At 47.4% G+C, this 21119-nt stretch overlaps 2 protein-coding genes across 5 annotated transcripts in view; one reads left to right on the plus strand and one right to left on the minus strand.

The window, feature by feature from the left end:
* The window catches only part of LOC110516987 (wolframin), a 33609-nt gene extending 23048 nt beyond the window's left edge, over window positions 1-10561 (minus strand). The window contains exons 1-2 of one of the 3 annotated variants that reach the window (XM_036934154.1): window positions 10394-10561; window positions 2286-2825 (exon numbers count right to left, since the gene is read on the minus strand). In XM_036934154.1, the coding sequence (XP_036790049.1) occupies window positions 2286-2825; window positions 10394-10397 (544 nt within the window). In that variant the 5' untranslated portion in view covers window positions 10398-10561. Of the gene's footprint in view, window positions 1-2285; window positions 2826-7192; window positions 7343-10393 lie in introns of those variants that run through there. The other 2 variants (XM_036934153.1, XM_036934155.1) reach the window with 2 other exon arrangements.
* Window positions 10562-14017: 3456 nt separating this feature from the next.
* The window catches only part of LOC118936381 (dihydropyrimidinase-related protein 1-like), a 22747-nt gene continuing 15645 nt past the window's right edge, over window positions 14018-21119 (plus strand). Inside the window, exon 1 of one of the 2 annotated variants that reach the window (XM_036934156.1) lies at window positions 14018-14627. In XM_036934156.1, the coding sequence (XP_036790051.1) occupies window positions 14250-14627 (378 nt within the window). In that variant the 5' untranslated portion in view covers window positions 14018-14249. Of the gene's footprint in view, window positions 14628-14700; window positions 15124-21119 lie in introns of those variants that run through there. The other variant, XM_036934157.1, reaches the window with a different exon arrangement.

Genomic DNA, 21119 nt, shown 5'->3' on the forward strand with positions numbered 1-21119 from the left:
TACACTGGTACTACACTGACACTACACTTATACTACACTGATAATACACTGGTACTATACTGACAATACATTGATACTACACTGATACTACACTGGTACTATACTGACAATACATTGATACTACACTGATACTACACTGACAATACACTGATACTACACTGATAATACACTGGTACTACACTGACACTACACTTATACTACACTGATAATACACTGGTACTATACTGACAATACATTGATACTACACTGATACTACACTGACAATACACTGACAATACATTGATACTACACTGATACTACACTGACAATACACTGGTACTATACTGGATCCACCTGAACCAAATCAGGTTCAAATCAATCAGACCTGGCCAAGGAGACAGCGGGCTGCATCTCAGTAACCTCTAGTGGCTTCCTCCTCTCGGCTGCATCTCAGTAACCTCTAGTGGCTTCCTCCTCTCGGCTGCATCTCCAGTAACCTCTAGTGGCTTCCTCCTCTCGGCTGCATCTCAGTAACCTCTGGTGGCTTCCTCCATCTCCAATAACCTCTAGTGGCTTCCTCCTCTCGGCTGCATCTCCAGTAACCTCTAGTGGCTTCCTCCTCTCGGCTGCATCTCAGTAACCTCTAGTGGCTTCCTCCTCTCGGCTGCATCTCCAATAACCTCTAGTGGCTTCCTCCATCTCCAATAACCTCTAGTGGCTTCCTCCATCTCCAATAACCTCTAGTGGCTTCCTCCTCTAGGCTGCATCTCAGTAACCTCTAGTGGCTTCCTCCATCTCCAATAACCTCTGGTGGCTTCCTCCATCTCCAATAACCTCTAGTGGCTTCCTCCTCTCGGCTGCATCTCCAATAACCTCTAGTGGCTTCCTCCTCTAGGCTGCATCTCAGTAACCTCTAGTGGCTTCCTCCTCTAGGCTGCATCTCAGTAACCTCTGGTGGCTTCCTCCATCTCCAATAACCTCTAGTGGCTTCCTCCTCTAGGCTGCATCTCAGTAACCTCTAGTGGCTTCCTCCTCTAGGCTGCATCTCAGTAACCTCTAGTGGCTTCCTCCATCTCCAATAACCTCTAGTGGCTTCCTCCTCTCGGCTGCATCTCCAATAACCTCTAGTGGCTTCCTCCTCTCGGCTGCATCTCCAATAACCTCTAGTGGCTTCCTCCTCTCGGCTGCATCTCCAATAACCTCTAGTGGCTTCCTCCATCTCCAATAACCTCTCTCTACCTTTTAAATGTCAGATTTGAGTCATTTAGCTGACGCTGTAATCAAGAGCGATTTACAGGAGCAATTAGGGTTAAGTGCCTTGCTCAAGGGCACATTGGCCAATTGTTCACCTAGTCAGGCTCGGGGGATTTGAACCAGCAACCTTTTGGTTACGGGCTTAACACTCTTAACCGCTAAGCTTCCTCCCCTCGGCTGCATCTCAATACCTATGGTGACTTCCCCCCCTCGGCTGCATCTCAATACCTATGGTGACTTCCTCCCCTCGGCTGCATCTCAATACCTATGGTGACTTCCTCCCCTCGGCTGCATCTCAATACCTATGGTGACTTCCTCCCCTCGGCTGCATCTCAATAGCTATGGTGACTTCCTCCCCTCGGCTGCATCTCAATATCTATGGTGACTTCCTCCCCTCGGCTGCATCTCAATACCTATAGTGACTTCCTCCCCTCGGCTGCATCTCAATACCTATGGTGACTTCCTCCCCTCGGCTGCATCTCAATACCTAGGGTGACTTCCCCCCTCGGCTGCATCTTAATATCTATAGTGACTACCTCCCCTCGGCTGCATCTCAATATCTATAGTGACTACCTCCCCTCGGCTGCATCTCAATACCCATGGTGACTTCCTCCCCGGAAGGATGAGACACTAGGAGACACAGCGACTTAACGGTTGAGCTTGCGATCAGAGTTGAACAATTGTGTAAATTTCAGCGAGGCGACAGCCAATCAGGGCGGAGGACAGCTCTAACTTTGACATAAAGGCCAACGACCAAACTCCCATCATGCATGCTGTTTGGTAGATAGACCCACGATGGATGATTTCAGAGACTTGGTAGCTAGATTCATGGCCAAGTCTAAACGACAGGATACTTCCTTCCTCCCCCCTCTGTCTGTCTCTCTCTCTCCTTCCTTCCTTACTCCCCCCTGTCTCTCTCTCTCCCCCTCCTTCCTACCTTCCTTCCTCCCCCCTCTGTCTGCCTCTCTCTCTCCCCCTCCTTCCTACCTTCCTTCCTCCCCCCTCTGTCTGTCTGTCTGTCTGTCTCTCTCTCTCCCTCCTTCCTTCCTTACCTTCCTCACCCGCTTCAGCCTCCTCCAGCTCAGCTTTCTTCAGTCTTTCCTGCATCACCACACGTTTAGCCAGATCAGCAAAGCCCCGACTTCGGGGGGCAGGAGAGGACGAGGGGGCAGGAGAGGACGAGGGGGCAGGAGAGGACGAGGGGGCTAGAGTGGTGGAGGGGGCCGCAAAGCCCCAACGGCGGGGGGCAGGAGAGGTGGATGGGGTAGAGGGAGATGGGGTAGAGGTAGAGGCAGCGGGTGAATGAACGGATGGTTTTGGGGTGATGGGGAGAGGAGAAGGAGAGGAAGCTGATGAAGGGATGGAGTGAGGAGGAGAGGAAGTGGGAGGTGAAGGTGAACGAGAGACTGACGATGGGATGAATTTGGGGGAGTCTGAGGGAGTCGAGGTGAGGGAGGGTTGGGATGCACGGGGGAGGGGGCTAGGGGAGGGAGGTGAGGCAGTGTCGGGGGTAGAGGGAGACCCCTGTGGGATGAGGGGGGTGGAAGGGGGGAGTGGGGAGGGAGGAGGAGGGAGATCCATGTCCATCTCACCTGTAATGACATGAGAAGATAAGAGATGAGGATGTAGTCATTACAGGACATGGGACAGATGGTGTTGTAGTCATTACAGGACATGGACAGATGGTGTTGTAGTCATTACAGGACATGGGACAAATGGTTTTGTAGTCATTACAGGACATGGGACAGATGATGTTGTAGTCATTACAGGACATGGACAGATGGTGTTGTAGTCATTACAGGACAGATGATTTTGTAGTCATTACATGACAGATGATGTTGTAGTCATTACAGGACAGATGGTGTTGTAGTCATTACAGGACATGGGACAGATGGTGTTGTAGTCATTACAGGACAGATGGTGTTGTAGTCATTACAGGACATAGACAGATGATGTTGTAGTCATTACAGGACAGATGGTGTTGTAGTCATTACAGGACATGGGACAGATGATGTTGTAGTCATTACAGGACATGGGACAGATGGTGTTGTAGTCATTACAGGACATGGACAGATGGTGTTGTAGTCATTACAGGACAGATGATGTTGTAGTCATTACAGGACAGATGGTGTTGTAGTCATTACAGGACATGGACAGATGGTGTTGTAGTCATTACAGGACATAGACAGATTATGTTGTAGTCATTACAGGACAGATGGTGTTGTAGTCATTACAGGACATAGACAGATGATGTTGTAGTCATTACAGGACAGATGGTGTTGTAGTCATTACAGGACATAGACAGATGATGTTGTAGTCATTACAGGACAGATGGTGTTGTAGTCATTACAGGACATGGACAGATGGTGTTGTAGTCATTACAGGACATAGACAGATGGTGTTGTAGTCATTACAGGACAGATGGTGTTGTAGTCATTACAGGACATGGGACAGATGATGTTGTAGTCATTACAGGACATGGGACAGATGGTGTTGTAGTCATTACAGGACATGGACAGATGATGTTGTAGTCATTACAGGGCATGGGACAGATGATGTTGTAGTCATTACAGGACATGGGACAGATGGTGTTGTAGTCATTACAGGACATAGACAGATGATGTTGTAGTCATTACAGGACAGATGGTGTTGTAGTCATTACAGGACATGGACAGATGGTGTTGTAGTCATTACAGGACATAGACAGATGGTGTTGTAGTCATTACAGGACAGATGGTGTTGTAGTCATTACAGGACATGGGACAGATGATGTTGTAGTCATTACAGGACATGGGACAGATGGTGTTGTAGTCATTACAGGACATGGACAGATGATGTTGTAGTCATTACAGGGCATGGGACAGATGATGTTGTAGTCATTACAGGACATGGGACAGATGGTGTTGTAGTCATTACAGGACATGGACAGATGATGTTGTAGTCATTACAGGACAGATGGTGTTGTAGTCATTACAGGACATGGACAGATGGTGTTGTAGTCATTACAGGACATGGGACAGATGGTGTTGTAGTCATTACAGGACATGGACAGATGATGTTGTAGTCATTACAGGGCATGGGACAGATGATGCTGTAGTCATTACAGGACAGATGGTGTTGTAGTCATTACAGGACATGGGAAGATGATGTTGTAGTCATTACAGGACAGATGGTGTTGTAGTCATTACAGGACATGGGACATATGATGTTGTAGTCATTACAGGACAGATGATGTTGTAGTCATTACAGGACAGATGATGTTGTAGTCATTACAGGACAGATGATGTTGTAGTCATTACAGGACAGATGATGTTGTAGTCATTACAGGACATGGGACATATGATGTAGTAGTCATTACAGGACAGATGATGTTGTAGTCATTACAGGACAGATGATGTTGTAGTCATTACAGGACATAGACAGATGGTGTTGTAGTCATTACAGGACAGATGGTGTTGTAGTCATTACAGGACATGGGACAGATGATGTTGTAGTCATTACAGGACATGGGACAGATGGTGTTGTAGTCATTACAGGACATGGACAGATGATGTTGTAGTCATTACAGGGCATGGGACAGATGATGTTGTAGTCATTACAGGACATAGACAGATGGTGTTGTAGTCATTACAGGACAGATGGTGTTGTAGTCATTACAGGACATGGGACAGATGATGTTGTAGTCATTACAGGACATGGGACAGATGGTGTTGTAGTCATTACAGGACATGGACAGATGATGTTGTAGTCATTACAGGGCATGGGACAGATGATGCTGTAGTCATTACAGGACAGATGGTGTTGTAGTCATTACAGGACATGGGAAGATGATGTTGTAGTCATTACAGGACAGATGGTGTTGTAGTCATTACAGGACATGGGACATATGATGTAGTAGTCATTACAGGACAGATGATGTTGTAGTCATTACAGGACAGATGATGTTGTAGTCATTACAGGACAGATGATGTTGTAGTCATTACAGGACAGATGATGTTGTAGTCATTACAGGACATGGGACATATGATGTAGTAGTCATTACAGGACAGATGATGTTGTAGTCATTACAGGACAGATGATGTTGTAGTCATTACAGGACATGGGACATATGATGTTGTAGTCATTACAGGACAGATGATGTTGTAGTCATTACAGGACAGATGATGTTGTAGTCATTACAGGACAGATGATGTTGTAGTCATTACAGGACATGGGACATATGATGTAGTAGTCATTACAAGACATGGGCAGATGATGTTGTAGTCATTACAGGACAGATGGTGTTGTAGTCATTACAGGACATGGGACATATGATGTAGTAGTCATTACAAGACATGGGCAGATGATGTTGTAGTCATTACAGGACAGATGGTGTTGTAGTCATTACAGGACATGGGACAGATGATGTTGTAGTCATTACAGGACATGGGACAGATGATGTTGTAGTCATTACAGGACAGATGATGTTGTAGTCATTACAGGGCAGATGATGTTGTAGTCATTACAGGGCAGATGATGTTGTAGTCATTACAGGACAGATGATGTTGTAGTCATTACAGGGCACGGACAGATGATGTTGTAGTCATTACAGGACATGGGCAGATGGTGTTGTAGTCATTACAGGACATGGACAGATGATGTTGTAGTCATTACAAGGCATGGACAGATGATGTTGTAGTCATTACAGGATAGATGGTGTTGCACTCATTACAGGACATGGGACAGATGCTGTTGTAGTCATTACAGGACATGGACAGATGGTGTTGTAGTCATTACAGGACATGGACAGATGGTGTTGTAGTCATTACAGGACAGATGGTGTTGTAGTCATTACAGGACATGGGACAGATGATGTTGTAGTCATTACAGGACATGGGACAGATGGTGTTGTAGTCATTACAGGACATAGACAGATGATGTTGTAGTCATTACAGGACAGATGAGGTTGTAGTCATTACAGGACATGGACAGATGGTGTTGTAGTCATTACAGGACATGGGACAGATGGTGTTGTAGTCATTACAGGACATGGAAAGGAAAGTAAAGTTCAAAATCTTCCTGCTGTGCTACAGATGCCGTATCTTAATTTGATCATCCTGTTGTTTCAGGAATGTTCAGGCATAGCAATGCAAACATGTAGTGTATTCGAGGTTTAAAAAGACTTCTAAAGTTTGTCATTTCCACTTAAAATTTAGGGCAGGGTTTTTTGGCCGGGGAGCTTATCCTTGGCTCATTGAGCTCTAGCGACTCCTTGTGGAGGGCCGAGGACCTGCAAGCTGACTTCAGTGGTCAGTCGAACGGTGTATCCACAGACACATTGGTGCGGCTGGCTTCCAGGTTGAAGCGAGCAGTGTGTTAAGAAGCAGCGTGGCTTGCCGGGTCATGTTTCGGAGGAGGCATATCTTGAACTTCGCCTCTCCCGAGCCCGTTGGGCAGTTGCAGCGATGAAACATGATCATTACTAAAAATATTAAAAAAATACAAATATAAAAACGCCCATTAATTATAATCCACATAACACATCACATCTTCCTGTTGCTGCAGGATTATTTGCCTGCTGTGTGAAACTGGCTCAAATTAAGATAGGGCATCTGTTTCATGAATTCGTCATTCTAATGCAGCTACTCTTTTTACCCTCCATGAGGTAGATCTGATATCATCACATATAGAATATGGAAATGGGATGGGAATTTTATCATTGGAAACATCGCATACACATCATGAGAGACAACGTGATGCTAACAAGTGTTGATTCTGCCTTAACAATGGCTGCCCATCGGTATGCTAGAAGACAAACCGACTGTTAGTTTCTCAAACAGCTAGTAGGTAGACCTGTCGACTATTAGTGTCTCTAACAGCTAGCAGAAGAGTTAAATCAAACTATAGGCTACACAAGTAACATTCTAGCAATCGGATTAGGCTACAGCTGCTGCCGCAAACAATGAATCGGCTAACTCACCTGCCAGCGCAGGACATCGGGGATTTCCTATGGCTCTCTTCCGACATTCAAGTACTCCAGTCACCAACTAACTCCCAACTCTACTAAAGACGACAGTAGACCTGCTGTACGTCATTACGTCCAGCTGTTTTTATCGACACAAGATAGTTCAATGGAAGCACACTGTGGCAGGCAATTGTCACATCTACTTTCTATAAAAACGTAGTAAACGTCTACAAAATAAATCATTAACTCGTCCAGTGATTGTTTTATTTTGTAAACAGTTACTAAGTTTGAATAGAAAGTAGATACGGCCTCTGCAGAAGTCAGTGCATTCATACTTCTTGCGTTTAGCGGACCAGAGCAGAGCTGTTGTGAAGGAAGTTGTCAAGAAAGTGAGTTTGTGTTTATAAAGGACCTCTCGCCCTCACCTACTGTCAACGAATCATGTCAATGTGTAGCTAACTGAAGCTGGCTAACAAAAGATGGCTAACTGAAGCTGGCTAACTTTATTAAACCCTGAGTAGATATAGCTAGCTAACTGAAGCTGGCTAACTGAATCTGGCTAACTAAAGCTGGCTAGCTTTATTAAACCCTGAGTAGATATAGCTAGCTAACTGAAGCTGGCTAACTGAATCTGGCTAACTAAAGCTGGCTAGCTTTAATAAACCCTGAATAGATATAGCTGGCTAACAGAAGATGGCTAATTGAAGCTGGCTAGCTTTATTAAACCCTGAGTAGATCTAGCTGGCTAACTGAAGCTGGATAACTGAAGCTGGCTAGCTTTATTAAACCCTGACTAGATCTAGCTGGCTAACTGAAGCTGGCTAACTGTAGCTGGCTAGCTTTATTGAACCCTGACTAGATCTAGCTGGCTAACTGAAGCCGTCTAACTGAAGCTGGCTAGCTTTATTAAACCCTGACTAGATCTAGCTGGCTAACTGAAGCTGGCTAACTGTAGCTGGCTAGCTTTATTGAACCCTGACTAGATCTAGCTGGCTAACTGAAGCCGTCTAACTGAAGCTGGCTAGCTTTATTAAACCCTGACTAGATCTAGCTGGCTAACTGAAGCTGGCTAGCTTTATTAAACCCTGACTAGATCTAGCTGGCTAACTGAAGCTGGCTAACTGTAGCTGGCTAGCTTTATTTAACCCTGACTAGATCTAGCTGGCTAGTATATCCTACCTGGGGTTTTCTAACTGTTCCAGAAATAGCACACCTGATTCAACTAGTCCACTAGATACCAAACCCTTGACTAGATGGATTTTGAGCTGGTTCAGGACTACTAAAATGCATGAACTGGTGCTCGCCCCCAACAATGTTAGTGGAGGGGGTGACTAACGGAGAGTCTAAAACAGACAGAGAGAACGTCCCTTTCCCAAATGAACAGGTGAACCTGACAATGTCTTGGTCTAGTTCAGGGCTACAACTACATGGGGAAATGTCTGGGGTCCAGGAGAGGTTTGAGAACCACTGTCTTAGATATCTGATCATCTAACAGAGTCTCTTATGTCCTCTTCAAACACTGGGAACTCTGCACCAATAACAGGAAGGAAGCTAGGCCATACATTTACCAGCCCGCACCCTGCTCACCCTGGGCCAGTGGACTAACCCTACCCACCCTGGGCCAGAGGGCCAACCCACCCTACCCACCCTGGGCCAGTGAGCCAACCCACCCTACCCACCCTGGGCCAGTGAGCCAAACCACCCTGCCCACCCTGGGCCAGTGAGCCAACCCACCCTACCCACCCTGGGCCAGTGAGCCAACCCACCCTGCCCACCCTGGGCCAGTGAGCCAACCCACCCTACCCACCCTGGGCGAGAGGGCCAACCCACCCAACCCACCCTGGGCCAGAGGGCCAACCCACCCTGGGCCCACACTGGCCCAGGGTGGGTGGACTAACCCACCCAACCCACCCTGGGCCAGAGGGCCAACCCACCCTACCCACCCTGGGCCAGTGGACCAGCCCACCCTACCCACCCTGGGCCAGTGGACCAGCCCATCCTACCCACCCTGGGCCAGAGGGCCAACCCACCCTACCCACCCTGGGCCAGAGGGTCAACCCACCCTGGGCCAGTGAGCCAACCCACCCTACCCACCCTGGGCCAGTGGACTAACCCACCCTACCCACCCTGGGCCAGTGGGCCAACCCACCCTGGGCCAGAGGGCCAACCCACCCTACCCACCCTGGGCCAGAGGGCCAACCCACCCTACCCACCCTGGGCCAGAGGGCCAACCCTCCCAACCCACCCTGGGCCAGAGGGCCAACCCACCCTACCCACCCTGGGCCAGAGGGCCAACCCACCCTGGGCCCACACTGGCCCAGGGTGGGTGGACTAACCCACCCAACCCACCCTGGGCCAGAGGGCCAACCCACCCTACCCACCCTGGGCCAGTGGACCAGCCCACCCTACCCACCCTGGGCCAGTGGACCAGCCCATCCTACCCACCCTGGGCCAGAGGGCCAACCCACCCTACCCACCCTGGGCCAGAGGGTCAACCCACCCTGGGCCAGTGAGCCAACCCACCCTACCCACCCTGGGCCAGTGGACTAACCCACCCTACCCACCCTGGGCCAGAGGGCCAACCCACCCTGGGCCAGAGGGCCAACCCACCCTACCCACCCTGGGCCAGAGGGCCAACCCACCCTACCCACCCTGGGCCAGAGGGCCAACCCTCCCAACCCACCCTGGGCCAGTGGACCAACCCGTGCCTAAAATATGTCCCCCCCTCCCTGTGAGAGGAGTTGCAGTGACACACAGACAGGCCCCCAAACTGTCCCCAGTTTAGATTATGTTAACTTTGAGGTTTTAAAAATAAAACCGTTACGAAATAAACGATCTAATTGTCAAAACAGCTGCTCTACAAATCCTGGACGGACACAGAATAACATTCACTATATACAACTATTCAATGCAAAGCAATAGGCTACCGCATTGGAAACCGTTCCACATAGACTAACTAAAACAAAACGTTTAGGCTACTTGGAATGTTTAAGGGAATTATTTTTTTGAAGCAGACTACGTGTGTTTTTAGATTGGTAGTCTACTGCAAACATACGAAATAAAATAAAAACGCCTGTTGCGTTATTACAACATGCCTCATTTTCTGTCAATCTGGAATAGCGCAACGCGCAACGGTTACATCTTGTCAGCTCATGCCACCTAAATTAATCTTTTTTTTTTTTTTTAAACAAGTAGCCCAAAGGAAAAGTGACTTACTCATGGTCCGAACGAACAGTTTTACTCAAGACATAAAATGAAGTAAGCATTTCTTCTCAGGTCAAAAGTTTGGATAGAAGTCGTCGCAGCGGATCCATGTCACTCTCAACAGCCTACGTCGCGAAAGAAGAGATGGGAGCTCCGACAGTTGAGTCTTGACGTGCAGCCATTGGCCAAGGGGCATAAAGATGACGCCCGCATGTACTCACCACAAATCAGGGCCGGCATAATGTAGGGGATTTCTGGGGCTGAAGCCCCTGGGCCCCGAAGGTCTGTGGGACTTCCAAAAGGCAGCAAAAAATAAAAAGGAAATATATACAGTATATATTATATATGTAGCATATATACACTACCGGTCAAAAGTTTTAGAACACCTACTCATTAAGGTTTTTCATTATTTTTTATAATTTTCTACATTGTAGAATAATGGCGAACACATCAAAAGTATGAAATAACACATATGGAATCATGTCGTAACCAAAAAAGTACAAAGTACAAATCAAAATATATTTTATATTTGAGATTCTTCAAATAGCTACCCTTTGCCTTGATGACAGCTTTGCAAAATAAAATATATACTGTATATATTATGTATGTAGTATATATATATATATATATATACACACACACACACACACACACACACACGTGTTTTACTGCATCGGCCAACCACAGAAGGACTCAGGAGGCCACTCTCAATGAGTGTAAGCAGCCTAATCATCAGATGGGGGAGGAGACGAGGTAGAGGATTCACATTGGTAACTGGGTGATTTACATTATTTGTTTAATGGCTACCTCATTTCTGTACCCCACACATAGAATAATCTATCAGGTCCCTCAGTCAAGCAGTGAATTTCAAACGAAGATTCAACCACAAAGACCAGGGAGGTTTTCCAATGGCTCGCTAAGAAGGAGTATAGTATAATGATACTGTGGATGATGTATTAAACCCACCCAGTCGTTCATCTGAACTGAGCTGCAGGACAGGAAGGAAACTGCTCGGGGACGTCACCATGAGGCCATTTGTCACGTTGGTATTGAGGATCGGGAGACAGGCGCAGGAATGCGTAATAGGAGTTTTTATTTCTCTACGTAAATTACATGTAAAAGGCACGGGGATGAAGACCAAACAAACACGTACACATAAAGAACAGGGTTGAAACCCAAAAGAAAAGAGCGAGGAGTTTTTTTCTTTGTGGAAATTAATATTTGTGTCATTCTCAAAACGTTTGGCCACGACTGTACAGTTATGCAAAGCTCTTATGAGACTCAAGAGTTGTAATGACTCTTAGAGACTTACCCAAGAAGACTCCCAGCTGTAATGACTTAGAGACTTACCCAAGAAGTCTCCCAGCTGTAATGACTCTTAGAGACTTACCCGAGAAGACTCCCAGCTGTAATGACTCTTAGAGACTTACCCGAGAATACTCCCAGCTGTAATGACTCTAAGAGACTTACCCAAGAAGACTCCCAGCTGTAATGACTCTAAGAGACTTACCCAATAAGACTCCCAGCTCTTAGAGACTTACCCAAGAAGACTCCCAGCTGTAATGGCTCTTAGAGACTTACTCAAGAAGACTCCCAGCTGTAATGACTCTTAGAGACTTACCCGAGAAGACTCCCAGCTGTAATGACTCTTAGAGACTTACCCAAGAAGACTCCCAGCTGTAATGACTCTTAGAGACTTACCCAAGAAGACCCCCAGCTGTAATGGCTGCTAAAGGTGTTTCTAACATGTATTGACTCAGGGGTAAAAAATAAAATAAATTGCTATCTAGAACCTTTAATTAAGGGCTCTCCTCCTCAGTTGTCCTCCACAGGAGAACCTTTTGAATAACCATTTTTGGTTCCATTTAGAACCATTTTTGGTTCCATGTAGAACCCTTTCTATAGAGGGTTCTACATGGAACCAAAAAGGGTTCTACTGTCATGCCCTGACCTTAGAGAGCCATTTTATTTCTCTATTTGGTTAGGCCAGGGTGTGACTAGGGTGGGCATTCTAGTTTCTTTATTTCTATGTTTTCTGTTTCTATGTTTTGGCCGGGTATGGTTCTCAATCAGACACAGCTGTGTATCGTTGTCTCTGATTGGGAATCATACTTAGGCAGCCTGTTTTTTCCACCGTAGTTGTGGGCAGTTGACTTTGTTAGTGGCCTGTATAGTCCTAGTAAGCGTCGTCTCGTCTTGTCTTGTTTTTGTTGGCGACATTCAAAATAAAAAGAGTTGTACGCTCACCATGCTGCACCTTGGTCCGGTCATTTCCCTGACGACGGTCGTGACAACTCCTATGGGAACCCCTTCTGAACCCTGTTTACTAAGAGTGCATTTATCTAATCAAGGTATATTAGTATTTTATTGTCGTTCATCTTTCAATTTGTTTTTGTTTAATTTTTCTTCCACTTTGACGTTACAGAGTATTTTGTATAGACCGTTGACAAAAAATATTACAATTAAATAAGTGTTTGTCCTACTTTGTAACACAATTAAATGTGAATAAATCCCAGGAGGGTATAGACCTTCTGTAGACTGTATGTTTAGTGGACTTTACCAGATAGATGTTCTTCTTCGGTTTTAACTGTGCAGATTAGGAAACACACATATTCCTGTCTTGGCAGCAGCTAATTGGGATCCCTAATAAAGACACACAAATACAAATTCCTGTCTTGGCAGCAGCTAATTGGGATCCCTAATAAATACACACAAATACAAATTCCTGCCTTGGCAGCAGCTAATTGGGATCCCTAATAAACACACATAACATGTAAATAGAACACATGAACCTATAAATAGAACACATGAACCTGTAAATAGAACACATGAACCTGTAAATAGAACACATGAACCTGTAAATAGAACACATGAACCTGTAAATAGAACACATGAACCTGTAAATAGAACACATGAACCTGTAAATAGAACACATGAACCTGTAAATAGAACACATTAAATGTACACACACACACACACACACACACACACACACACACACACACACACACACACACACACACAGGCACAAGACAGAGCGTTTATAAATCTGTTTTGTCCATTCCAGATGTGGGTCACTAGTTAATCCCTGGATGTTTTGATGTCAGCCTATCAACAACCATTCTATTAGAGAGAGGGGTGAGAGGGGGGAAGGAGGGGGAGATTCAGGGAGAAAGAGAGAGGGGGGAGAGGGGGGAAGAAGGGGGAGATTCAGGGAGAAAGAGAGAGGGGGGAGAGGGGGGAAGGAGGAGAGATTCAGAGAGAAAGAGAGAGGGGTGAGAGGGGGGAAGGAGGGGGAGATTCAGGGAGAAAGAGAGAGGGGGGAGAGGGGGGAAGGAGGGGGAGATTCAGGGAGAAAGAGAGAGGGGGAGAGGGGGGAAGGAGGAGAGATTCAGAGAGAAAGAGAGAGGGGTGAGAGGGGGGAAGGAGGGGGAGATTCAGTGAGAAAGAGAGAGGGGGGAAGGAGGGGGAGATTCAGGGAGAAAGAGAGAGGGGGGAGAGGGGGGAAGGAGGGGGCGATTCAGTGAGAAAGAGATACAGAGAGGGAGAAAGGAGAGAAGGAGGTGGGGTTGTCTGCAGAACTCATTCTCTCTACATCTCTCCCCCCCCCCCCCCCTCTCTCTCTGTCCCCCTGGCTCCGATAGAAACTAGAGCACTACATCATCATCATCATCATCATAATCGTCCTCTCCTCGAGACACGCATCAAAGTTCACGTCGCACCGAAACACAGGTGCTTTGCAGCGCGAGACCGTCGATAACGGAGTAAAAAGACTGTCCCATTTAACCGATCTAATCTCAAACATTTTTACATCAACAGTTGTTGTTATTAATGTGAGTAGATAGGCTACAGATACCCGGTCGTTATCATGTCTGACTGCAGGAGGCAGTGGAACCGGGAGAACGAGCTGCCGGTCTACCTGGCAGGAACGATTACAACCGGGCCGAACCAACGGAAATCCTACGGGATGTTTTCCTCGGTGGATGGCGCCTGCGACAGCAAGACTGTAGACTGTGATAACTTTTCCGCGGGGAGGAGAGGAACCAGGACTCCCAGGAGCGTCAGCCGAGACAGGCTCCTTGACCACACCGATGGCGACGTTCCTGAGACGGCAATTGAGGCCAGTGAGGTCCGGGCTGTCGGTTCTCAGGTCAGCTCACCCGGGGAGAGAGAGGATGTGAGGCCGGGTGTGGAGATTGAGTACCCGGCAGGGAGGCAGTGTCACTCCGGTCAGAAGAATGGAAAGGTAGGTGAAAACTGAATTTTTTTTCTCGCCCATGTTTATGTTGATTAAAAGTAGGGCAGATCGCTTGTGGATGCTACATTTCCAGTTGTAGCTTACTCTGTTCTGCAGTGCAGTGACGTCAGCTAGGCTGTTCCTAAAATAGGCTACGCAGATCTCTCTAGGCTGTCCACATCACCTGAACCGGTGACGGCCAGGTAGGCTATTAGGCTACGTGTGGTGATGAATTGAACAGCGCCGTTTTGACAGCTATCCCAGCTTCTGTCACACACACCACACACACACACACACACACACACACACACACACACACACACACACACACACACACACTGAACATCGCGGCTGCTCTGACTGCACTGCACGCGAAGACAAAAGGAGGTCCTGCAGCTAGAGCGTTCCTTCCGCCTCTGAGTTCACTGGCTGCGGGAAAAGAGAGAGAGAGAGAGCGAGCATGTCCGGTACTGACCACCAGGGGAATGGTATCCCCCACCTTCCGGTAAGACTCCCACCTGGCGGGGCTGGCAGCCGGACGGGCTGGCTGGCTGTCTAGCGCGGAATAGCCATTGTTTTCGGTCAATAGGCGAACAAACGGCGCTGTCCATTTCAGCACCACATACTTAGTCTAACTTGTCGCCGCTGGAGGTTCCTTGGTAGAATATAGGCTTACAAAAAGGAGATCGTTTCTGTTTATTATATTCTGAAAACAATGATTGTAGCCCAGACTAAAGGCACGTTGAGGTTGTCAAGGGCGACAGGGCGGTACTGCCGCTGCTACCGAGCTGCAGCCTCGGTTAGATAAATCCCCTGCTCCTGATACCGTTGGCGGGGATTAAACTCTTAGTGTCGCCGGATGATAGGCAAGCAGTTTGAGTAGAAGGCCTGTGTGATGTCTGCCCTGGCCCAGTGTCCCCCGTGTCAGCCAGCCAGGCCGCATAATGATACCACCCCAATCGCGGAGATCATTTTTTGTTACCATTTCTGCCGCGACGTGTCACGTCAATGCGTCTGTTCTCTGCCCTGCTCTCTATCTGACATGGTTGGGTTGTTATCAGGGATTTACACGAAGTGACAATCCGACGTTGTATGTTGTGCTGCAGGTTGGAAGGAGTATGACAACAGTCTGGACTCTGGGGGAGAGAGAGAGATAAAGAGAGAGATAAAGAGAGATAAATAGAGAGATAGAGAGAGAGACAGAAGTAGAGAGTGAGAGAGAGAGAGAGAGAGAGAGAGAGAGAGAGAGACAGAGGTAGAGAGAGAGAGAGAGAGAGAGAGAGAGAGGGGGAGAGAGACAGAGGTAGAGAGAGACAGAGGTAGAGAGTGACAGAGGTAGAGAGTGACAGAGGTAGAGAGTGACAGAGGTAGAGAGTGACAGAGGTAGAGAGTGACAGAGGTAGAGAGTGACAGAGGTAGAGAGTGACAGAGGTAGAGAGAGACAGAGGTAGAGAGTGAGAGAGACAGAGAGAGAGACAGAGGTAGAAAGTGAGAGAAACAGAGGTAGAGAGAGACAGAAGTAGAGAGAGACAGAGGTAGAGAGTGAGAGAGAGAGACAGAGGTAGAAAGTGAGAGAGACAGAGGTAGAGAGAGACAGAGGTAGAGAGAGACAGAGGTAGAGAGAGACAGAGGTAGAGAGAGACAGAGGTAGAGAGAGACAGAGGTAGAGAGAGACAGAGGTAGAGAGAGACAGAGGTAGAGAGAGACAGAGGTAGAGAGAGACAGAGGTAGAGAGAGACAGAGGTAGAGAGAGACAGAGGTAGAGAGAGACAGAGGTAGAGAGAGACAGAGGTAGAGAGAGACAGAGGTAGAGAGAGACAGAGGTAGAGAGAGACAGAGGTAGAGAGAGACAGAGGTAGAGAGAGACAGAGGTAGAGAGAGACAGAGGTAGAGAGAGACAGAGGTAGAAAGAGACAGAGGTAGAGAGTGAGAGAGAGAGAGAGAGAGAGAGAGAGAGACAGAGGTAGAGAGAGAGAGGTAGAGAGAGAGAGGTAGAGAGTGAGAGAGAGACAGAGAGAGAGAGCAACAGGGAAGACCGATTTGAGGTGTTCATGTGAGGGAGAGATCTGTCTTGGGGATATTCTAGCCTAGTTGGTTCATTCAGAAAACATTCCATGCAGCTATTTAAATGGTGTAGAACGTTGTAAAACGTGTTTAAATGGTGTAAAACGTTGTAAAACGTGTTTAAATGGTGTAGAACGTTGTAAAACGTGTTTAAATGGTGTAAAACGTAGAATAAAGCTATTGTTAGAATATATGCACAGCTTTCAGGATTCTTGGTCATGTTTGGATATAGTGGCAGTGGTGGATAAAGTATCCAATTGCCATCCCTGTCATACTTGAGTCACTCAGTAAAAATGCTACTTGAGTAAACATCTAATAGCATTTGGTTTTAAATTGTAAATATACTTAGGTAGAAAAAGTAAAAGTATATATCATTTCAAATTCCTTATATTATTATATAAGGCAAACCAGACGGCACCATTTTATTTGACATGTTACATTTAAAGATAGAGAAGGGTGAACACTCCGATAGTAAAGGGTGAACGCATTTCTCTTTAGTGAGTCCTCCAGATCAGAGACAGTAGGGATGTTCTCTGTTTAGTGAGTCCTCCAGATCAGAGACAGTAGGAATGTTCTCTGTTTAGTGAGTCCTCCAGATCAGAGACAGTAGGGATGTTCTCTGTTTAGTGAGTCCTCCAGATCAGAGACAGTAGGGATGTTCTCTGTTTAGTGAGTCCTCCAGATCAGAGACAGTAGGGATGTTCTCTGTTTAGTGAGTCCTCCAGATCAGAGGCAGTAGGGATGTTCTCTGTTTAGTGAGTCCTCCAGATCAGAGACAGTAGGACTGTTCTCTGTTTAGTGAGTCCTCCAGATCAGAGGCAGTAGGGATGTTCTCTGTTTAGTGAGTCCTCCAGATCAGAGACAGTAGGGATGTTCTCTGTTTAGTGAGTCCTCCAGATCAGAGACAGTAGGGAGGTTCTCTGTTTAGTGAGTCCTCCAGATCAGAGGCAGTAGGGAGGTTCTCTGTTTAGTGAGTCCTCCAGATCAGAGGCAGTAGGGATGTTCTCTGTTTAGTGAGTCCATCAGATCAGAGGCAGTAGGGATGTTCTCTGTTTAGTGAGTCCTCCAGATCAGAGACAGTAGGGAGGTTCTCTGTTTAGTGAGTCCTCCAGATCAGAGACAGTAGGGATGTTCTCTGTTTAGTGAGTCCTCCAGATCAGAGACAGTATGGATGTTCTCTGTTTAGTGAGTCCTCCAGATCAGAGACAGTAGGGTAGTTCTCCCTTTAGTGAGTCCTCCAGATCAGAGACAGTAGGGAGGTTCTCTGTTTAGTGAGTCCTCCAGATCAGAGACAGTAGGGATGTTCTCTCTTTAGTGAGTCCTCCAGATCAGAGACAGTAGGGAGGTTCTCTGTTTATTGAGTCCTCCAGATCAGAGACAGTAGGGATGTTCTCTGTTTAGTGAGTCCTCCAGATCAGAAGCAGTAGGGATGTTCTCTGTTTAGTGAGTCCTCCAGATCAGAGTCAGTAGGGATGTTCTCTGTTTAGTGAGTCCTCCAGATCAGAGTCAGTAGGGATGTTCTCTGTTTAGTGAGTCCTTCAGATCAGAGTCAGTAGGGATGTTCTCTGTTTAGTGAGTCCTCCAGATCAGAGGCAGTAGGGAGGTTCTCTGTTTAGTGAGTCCTCCAGATCAGAGGCAGTAGGGATGACCAGGGATGTTCTCTGTTTAGTGAGTCCTCCAGATCAGAGGCAGTAGGGATGACCAGGGATGTTCTCTGTTTAGTGAGTCCTCCAGATCAGAGGCTGTAGGGACGACCAGGGATGTTCTCTGTTTAGTGAGCCCTCCAGATCAGAGGCAGTAGGGATGACCAGGGATGTTCTCTGTTTAGTGAGTCCTCCAGATCAGAGGCATTATAGGGATGACCAGGGATGTTCTCTGTTTAGTGAGTCCTCCAGATCAGAGGCAGTAGGGATGACCAGGGATGTTCTCTGTTTAGTGAGTCCTCCAGATCAGAGGCAGTAGGGATGACCAGGGATGTTCTCTGTTTAGTGAGTCCTCCAGATCAGAGGCATTATAGGGATGACCAGGGATGTTCTCTGTTTAGTGAGTCCTCCAGATCAGAGGCAGTAGGGATGACCAGGGATGTTCTCTGTTTAGTGAGTCCTCCAGATCAGAGGCAGTAGGGATGACCAGGGATGTTCTCTGTTTAGTGAGTCCTCCAGATCAGAGGCAGTAGGGATGACCAGGGATGTTCTCTGTTTAGTGAGTCCTCCAGATCAGAGTCAGTAGGGATGTTCTCTGTTTAGTGAGTCCTTCAGATCAGAGTCAGTAGGGATGTTCTCTGTTTAGTGAGTCCTCCAGATCAGAGGCAGTAGGGAGGTTCTCTGTTTAGTGAGTCCTCCAGATCAGAGGCAGTAGGGATGACCAGGGATGTTCTCTGTTTAGTGAGTCCTCCAGATCAGAGGCAGTAGGGATGACCAGGGATGTTCTCTGTTTAGTGAGTCCTCCAGATCAGAGGCTGTAGGGACGACCAGGGATGTTCTCTGTTTAGTGAGTCCTCCAGATCAGAGGCAGTAGGGATGACCAGGGATGTTCTCTGTTTAGTGAGTCCTCCAGATCAGAGGCATTATAGGGATGACCAGGGATGTTCTCTGTTTAGTGAGTCCTCCAGATCAGAGGCAGTAGGGATGACCAGGGATGTTCTCTGTTTAGTGAGTCCTCCAGATCAGAGGCAGTAGGGATGACCAGGGATGTTCTCTGTTTAGTGAGTCCTCCAGATCAGAGGCATTATAGGGATGACCAGGGATGTTCTCTGTTTAGTGAGTCCTCCAGATCAGAGGCAGTAGGGATGACCAGGGATGTTCTCTGTTTAGTGAGTCCTCCAGATCAGAGGCAGTAGGGATGACCAGGGATGTTCTCTGTTTAGTGAGTCCTCCAGATCAGAGGCAGTAGGGATGACCAGGGATGTTCTCTGTTTAGTGAGTCCTCCAGATCAGAGGCAGTAGGGATGACCAGGGATGTTCTCTGTTTAGTGAGTCCTCCAGATCAGAGGCAGTAGGGATGTTCTCTGTTTAGTGAGTCCTCCAGATCAGAGGCAGTAGGGATGACCAGGGATGTTCTCTGTTTAGTGAGTCCTCCAGATCAGAGGCAGTAGGGATGACCAGGGATGTTCTCTGTTTAGTGAGTCCACCAGATCAGAGGCTAGTAGGGATGACCAGGGATGTTCTCTGTTTAGTGAGTCCTCCAGATCAGAGGCTAGTAGGGATGACCAGGGATGTTCTCTGTTTAGTGAGTCCACCAGATCAGAGGCTAGTAGGGATGACCAGGGATGTTCTCTGTTTAGTGAGTCCACCAGATCAGAGGCTAGTAGGGATGACCAGGGATGTTCTCTGTTTAGTGAGTCCTCCAGATCAGAGGCAGTAGGGAGGACCAGGGATGTTCTCTGTTTAGTGAGTCCACCAGATCAGAGGCTAGTAGGGATGACCAGGGATGTTCTCTGTTTAGTGAGTCCACCAGATCAGAGGCTAGTAGGGATGACCAGGGATGTTCTCTGTTTAGTGAGTCTGCCAGATCAGAGGCAGTAGGGACGACCAGGGATGTTCTCTGTTTAGTGAGTCCACCAGATCAGAGGCAGTAGGGATGACCAGGGATGTTCTCTGTTTAGTGAGTCTGCCAGATCAGAGGCAGTAGGGATGACCAGGGATGTTCTCTGTTTAGTGAGTCTGCCAGATCAGAGGCAGTAGGGATGACCAGGGATGTTCTCTGTTTAGTGAGTCCTCCAGATCAGAGGCAGTAGGGATGACCAGGGATGTTCTCTGTTTAGTGAGTCCTCCAGATCAGAGGCAGTAGGGATGACCAGGGATGTTCTCTGTTTAGTGAGTCCTCCAGATCAGAGGCAGTAGGGACGACCAGGGATGTTCTCTGTTTAGTGAGTCCACCAGATCAGAGGCAGTAGGGATGACCAGGGATGTTCTCTGTTTAGTGAGTCTGCCAGATCAGAGGCAGTAGGGAGGACCAGGGATGTTCTCTGTTTAGTGAGTCCTCCAGATCAGAGGCAGTAGGGATGACCAGGGATGTTCTCTGTTTAGTGAGTCCTCCAGATCAGAGGCAGTAGGGAGGACCAGGGATGTTCTCTGTTTAGTAAGTCCTCCAGATCAGAGGCAGTAGGGAGGACCAGGGATGTTCTCTGTTTAGTGAGTCCTCCAGATCAGAGGCAGTAGGGACGACCAGGCCTATCCTGGGTTGTGCAAATATTTCTTTTGCAAGCAGAGAGACAGAGCTCCAAACAGTCGTATCTCCATGGTTAGGCTACAGCATCGGGGAAGACAGACGGCTAGGTTGCCATGGAGACGTAACATCTTTCTCCCTGGGTAGGGCTCTATCTGTAGCTGTGTATCCTTGGTAACGGGAGATGGCAGAAGATCAGGACGTCCTTTTCAACAGAAAACACATCCTTCCTAGTAGCATCTGTTCTTGTAGTTGTTGTTTCAATAAGTT

This window comes from Oncorhynchus mykiss, chromosome 10, assembly GCF_013265735.2.
Source record: "Oncorhynchus mykiss isolate Arlee chromosome 10, USDA_OmykA_1.1, whole genome shotgun sequence".
Lineage (NCBI taxonomy): Eukaryota > Metazoa > Chordata > Actinopteri > Salmoniformes > Salmonidae > Oncorhynchus > Oncorhynchus mykiss.